Raw genomic sequence first — 6,108 nt, forward strand, 5'->3', positions numbered from 1 at the left:
AAATCTAAATTTAAAAAAAAAAACTAATACCTCTACTTAACTTTGAAATGTATAATGGCCATACATTTTTTTGGTGGGGGAAGGTGATACTGGGCATTGACCCCATGCTAAGCAAGTGCTGTACCATAGAGCTATATCCCCAGTCATATTTACGTATTTATTTTTTTTAATTTGTTTTTATGTGTATGAGTGTTTGCCTGCATATAAGTGTACCTGTGTTTTACAGTGTCCACAGAGGCCAGAAGGGTGTGTCTAGTCTCCTGGAACTGGAGTTATGGATGGTTTTAGCTGCCATGTGGGTGCTGGGAATTGAACTGAGGTCCTATGGAAGAGCAGTCAGTGCTCTTAACCACTGAGTCATCTCTCCAGCCCCTATTTTTATTTTGAGACAGAGTCTCACTAAGTTCCACAGGCTGGCCTTGAACTAGCTCTCTGTCTTGCATAGTCCTTAAACTTTCAATCATCCTGTCTTAGGGATTACAAGCCCAAGTCACCAAGGTAGGCCAGTGGTTTTTGATTATTTAGAAGGCCTTCCAAGCCTTTTTGTTTTTAAATATAATGCATGAATGTGTGTGTGTGTGTGTGTGTGTGTGTGTGTGCATGTGCATATAAACCACAGGTCTTAGGTTCAACTTGATAGAGTCAGTTCTTGTCCTTCCATCATGTGGGTCCTGGAGATTGAACTCAGGTTGTCAGGCTTAGCAGCAAGCCACTTGACCCACTGAGTCATCTAGCCAGCTTGCCTGCCAAGGCTTGAGGCCTTAATTATGAGCATCAGTTCTGACTCTGCTAGAGCCAGACATGGTGGTGTACCCTTTTAGTCCCAGCACTTGGGAGGCAGAGGCAGATGGATCTCTGAGTTCAAGGCCAGCCTCGTCTACATAGTGAGTTCCAGGCTACAGGGAGACCCTGTCTCAAAAAGCCAAAAAAGAAAAGAAAAGAAAATTAAAAAAAAAAAAATGAGGCTATATGTGAACTGCTCTTTTTATTCTTGTATTTTATTCCCAGTAAGAGCAGCAATAATTCTAATAGGATTCTTCTTCTCCCTTTCTTTGCACATCTCTTCCTTCCTTCCTCTTTTCTCACCACCCACCCCCATCCCAGAGCATCCCTCCTCCTGGCCACAGACCTGAGGAGGTGAGGGCTGGGTGGGCCTGTGGCATTTGTGCCCCCGTGCTGAGAGATCTGGGTCTGGACAGGAAGTGAGCTTGCTCAAGACTGAGCTTCTTCTCAAGGCTTTCTGTTTCTTTAAATGCCTACAGCTCTTCTTGTTACCAGAGGAGAGTTCAAGAAATGAAGCCATCTTGTACCACCAGAAGCACATGGTTATGACCCTCCTGGCATCTTTCTTGTACTCTGCTCACCTGCCAGAGCGCCTGGCCCCTGGGCGCTTTGACTACATCGGTGAGTGGGGTGTGGAGGGGGGAAGGAAGCGACCCTGCCACAGGGCTGACTCTTTAGACTGGGCTGGGGTGTCTTTCACACTGTGCATGAGATTGCAAGGCAGAGGATCTGGAGTAGAGCCACCTTTGAGGGAGCTATGCAGACACAGGCCATGGTAAGTGGCAGACATGGTGAATGACAGGGAAAGGGTGACTTGACACCTTGATTGAAGCCACCATTATGTTGCCAGTGCACTGCCAGGGAGGACAGGGAGGATGGGGGTGGACAGGCCCAGGACTCTGAAGCATCCTAGTAAGTGACCATCCCGTTGGCACCTGTAACCTGGTGTCCTGGCATGAAATGAACTTTGGGGGCAGTCATAAAGAGGAAGAGGAAAGACAGTACTGCAGATGGTATTGAAGGTACCCCACAGCAGCCAGTGATACAAAGGAGGAAAAGGTATATCTTGAACCTGGTGAGTGGAGGGCCTGGGGTTGTGGAAGAGCTGTGGGTCTCAGGTGTGGCCCTGACCACCAGCATCAGCAGGGTCTCCTAAGACTATGTAGCTTCCAGACCCTACCTCAGACCTCCTGACCCAGGAACTCCAGAGCTGCGGTGGGACCAGAACTTACAGAAGCCATGTAATGCTCCAGGGAGCAGAACTCACTGTGACTTGAGAGGGTATGGGGTGGGGAGAAGGTGTCAGAGGACAGGGCTCCTAGCTGCTGGGGGAGCTCCTCCCCATCTCTCCAAGGGCAGGCTGGGTGGGGCTCTGTCTGCTGTCCCTCTTGGCTCTAATACTGGCTGGAAGGAAGGCACGTGTATCTGTTACACTGTGGCAAAATTCCTGACAGAAGTAACAAAAGGAAGGAAGGGTTTATTCAGACTCACAGTTGGAGGGTTTGGTCCATCATGGTGGGGAAGGTATGGCACAGAAGCAGGAGGCAGCTGGTCACATTGCATTCACAGCCAGGAAGCAGAGGGAGACAATGCCAGTGCTCAGCCTGCATTCTCCTTTTCATTCATTCCAGACTGCAGCTCATGAATGGGGCCACCACATTTAGGGTGGGTCTTATTTCCTCAGTTAACCCAACCTAGAAACTCCCTCCCAGATATACCCAGAGATTTGTCTCCTAGGTAATTTTAGATCCTGTCAAGTTGACAGTATTAATGATCACCACACCTTTAGGTGGCTTCTGTTGAAGGTGACAACCCTTTGGCATAAGAGCTCCTTAACTAAGGACCATGAGACTCAAAGGGCCAGTCACTGTCCACACCACAGCAAATACCTAGGTTCTCTTCAAGCTGCTTATATCCTCTAGCTGGAGGTTCCCTTTCACATGCTTCAGAGATGTGACCAGATAGGCTTTGTGTGATCTGATCTGATAAGATCACTGAACCTGGAAGCTAGGCTGGTAGCAGGTAAACCCGGTAATACTATCTCTGCCCTCCACAGCACTGGGGTTAGAGGCAAGCCAGACTATACCTAGATTTTTGTATGTGTGCTTGGGATTTGAACTCAGGTCCTTATGTTTGCATAGTAAATGCTGTTACCCACTGAGTGATCTCCCAGGCCCCCTTCTTATAAGTGAAATTATAGAACTGGTGTGGTGATACAAGCCTGTATCCTAGCACTCAGAGGGTAGAGGCAGGAAGATCAGAAGTTTAAGGGCATCCTTGGCTAGATATTGAATTCAAGGCTAGCTTGGGCTCTGAGAGACTCTGTCTCAAAAAACAAACAAAACCTAAATAAATAAATACAGTCATATGTGGTCGCTTGTCTGCCTGGTCTCTTGTCTAACTCCTTTCACATAACCATCCCATTTTTAACATTTATATCATAGCCTGTGTTCATACACCTCTTTGACGATCTCTTTTTTTTCAACATTTTGTTAAGTGTGTGTGTGTGTGTGTGTGTGTGTGTGTGTGCATATGTGTGTGTGCATGCCACAACATGTATATGGAGGGCAGAAGATAGCTAGTGGAAGTCTGTGTTCTCTTTCCTCATGTGGGTCCCAAGGATTGAACTCAGGTCCTCAGGCTTGGCGGCAGGCACTTTCACCCTCTGAGCCATCATGCCGGTCCTGATTGGTAATGTTGATGGTCTTTTGTGTGTTTGCTGTAGGTCACAGTCACCAGCTGTTTCATGTGTGTGTGATCCTGGCTACACACTTGCAGATGGAAGCCATCCTTCTGGACAAGACTCTAAGGAAGGAATGGCTCTTGGCCACCTCCAGAACCTTCTCTTTCCCTCAGATAGTGGCAGCCATACTTCTGTGCATCATCTTCAGCCTCAGCAACATAATTTATTTCTCTGCTGCTCTGTATCGGATTCCTGAGCCAGAATTACATAAAAAGGAAACATGACTGCAGAATATTTGCCTTGGATGCCAGACATCGATGCTAAGCCATTGGTGCGGTGCTGTCTGCAGTGGCCAAAAGTGTTCATAGTGACTGATGTCCTGAATGGGTTCATGTCAAAAAGTATTTAACTGGGGGAGAGTTCTCTCATTGTGCACTGATCCTGTGTGTGCGTGTGTGTGTGTGTGTGTGTGTGTGTGTGTGTGTGTTTAAAGGAGGAACATGGTTTTAAGCAAGTCCTGAATAGGGACATGATTGACGTATCGTGAAGTTTTAAATGTATTTAAAATGGGGTGTTCAAGGGCTGGGAATCTAGTCAGTTGAGTTGAGTGCTTGCCGAAAATTCACAAAGCCCTTGCCTTGCTTCATGGCACTGCATGAACCAGACCTGGTGGCACATACCTGTAATTTCAGCACTGGGGAGATAGAGGCAGGAGAATCCAGAGTTCAAGGCTATCCTTGGATACATAATGAGTTTAAGGCTGGGATACATAAGATCCTGTCTCAAAAAATAAAATAAAATAAAATAATTCTACCTAAACAATTGGTTTAAGCATACTGCCTACCCTTATGTTTTTTTTTTTTTTGTATTAATCTTTAAAAATGACAGGCATGGTGACATGCACTTATAATCCCAGCATTCCAAAGGCTGAGGCAGGGGGATCTCTTTGATTAAGTTGGGTATGGTGGTACACTTATTTAATCCTAGCACTTGGAAGGCAGAGGCAGGTGGATTTCTGAGAGCTCAAGACCAACCTAGTTTACATAATGAGTTCCAAGTCAACGATAGGAAGACCCTATCTCAAAAAAAAGTTTTTTTTAAGAGCTTCTTTTCAAAGTTCTTCTCATGACCTGTCAACTGCTTTGGGAGAGTGAGCAGGAAAAATGACTAGGAAGTGGGGTCTGTAGGAGCCTTGGAGAAAGGGTAAGCATTCAAGAATGAGGACACGCCCCCCTTAGGGCAGGGAATGAATAGAAGAGTCCCCTTCCCAAAAGTCTGTTGGCTCTTCCGAGTGCAAGTTCGCAGGTCACCGGGATTTGGAGTTTGTAGAGTGGTTTTTGTTTTTGTTTTTTAATTCCGCAGCCTGTGGCTGGGTGTCCTGTGCTGCCCTGTGCTCTGTTCTCTTGCTGTTGTTTGGCACTGCAAAGTATTTCACAGTACAGGTAAAATGTGTGGATCTCTGGAGCTGAGTGGGGTCATTCCAACTGGTCATGCTCACCTGTCACCTTTTCAGCCAATGAAGGAACCATCTTTGGGACGATCATAAGCCTGATACTGCTTCAGCATGCTCAATAGGCTGCAGAACTTAGTTTTCATGTGTAGAGGGTATGAAGACCCCACCAAGAGGACGGTCCTGTCCTTAAGCTTTACTGTGAAACAGAAACACAAGGTAAGGAGGCTAGAGAGATGGCTCAGCAGTTAAGAGCACTGGCTGCTTTTGCAAAGGATCCAGGGTTCAGTTCCCAGCACCCACATGGTGGTTAACAGCCATCCATAATGCCAGTTCCAGGGGATCCAGTGCCCTCTTCTGGCCTCAATGGGCATTCTATGACATGGGTACACTTAGATACGTGTAGGAAAAACACTCATATACATAAAATAAAAAGAAATTTAAAAAGAAAAAGAAACGTGAGGTAAGGTTGCGACGTGCACTGCCTGGGGCAAACCTGGGGATTCTGCTTTGTTTAAATACAGGTTTTGTAGAGGAAATCTGTACTGGAGCACGTCCACCAGAGGATTTGAACTCAGGAGGACCAGAAGTAAAAGCTGAGGAGGCTGGTGTCCTTCATTCCCAGCATCAGTTGCTTGGTCAAAGTCCTAGAAACTTAACATCTAAGTGCATGTCTCCTCTTTTTCTTTCCAGAGTTTTTTACTATGGGTAATTTATAAAGTTGCCAAAATAAAATTTAAGCCTTATATGTTAAACCCTAGACAAAAAAGTAAAGCCGGGAGGTTTGAAGGAGAGTATCTCATGCATGTCTCCTGATTTAAAAAAACAACAGCTCAGGATGAGTGTGGTGGCACGCACCTTTAGTCCCAGCACTTGGGAGGCAGAGGCAGGCTGATCTCTGTGAGTTCAAGGCCAGCCTGGTCTACATAGTGAGTATGTAGACCAGCTGTGGTACAAGGAGACCCTGTCTCAAAAGGAACCAAAAAAAAAAAAAAAAAACCCAAAAAACTGCCGTCTGCTGCCTATGTGTGGATGAAATGTGGTCAGACAGCTTCCAGACTGCCAGGCCAGCCTCCTGCTCCTGCTTCAAGACTTCCCCAAGAGGAGAGACTGTAACCCCTCTGGAACTATAAGCCAAAACAAACTCCTTTCTTTCTTAAAAACAAAAAGAAATGTAAGATGAAAATAACAA

The 6,108-nt window shown here is 46.1% G+C and overlaps 1 protein-coding gene across 1 annotated transcript in view; it reads left to right on the forward strand.

Moving 5' to 3' along the window:
• Window positions 1-3,916, forward strand: part of Paqr5 (progestin and adipoQ receptor family member 5) — a 71,845-nt gene extending 67,929 nt beyond the window's left edge. Inside the window, exons 7-8 of the mRNA XM_008836381.2 lie at window positions 1,263-1,404; window positions 3,509-3,916. Of these exons, the coding sequence (XP_008834603.1) occupies window positions 1,263-1,404; window positions 3,509-3,750 (384 nt within the window). The 3' untranslated portion in view covers window positions 3,751-3,916. The remainder of the gene's footprint in view (window positions 1-1,262; window positions 1,405-3,508) is intronic.
• Window positions 3,917-6,108: the final 2,192 nt, after the last annotated feature.

Source organism: Nannospalax galili, unplaced genomic scaffold, assembly GCF_000622305.1.
Source record: "Nannospalax galili isolate Female #2095 unplaced genomic scaffold, S.galili_v1.0 scaffold54, whole genome shotgun sequence".
Lineage (NCBI taxonomy): Eukaryota > Metazoa > Chordata > Mammalia > Rodentia > Spalacidae > Nannospalax > Nannospalax galili.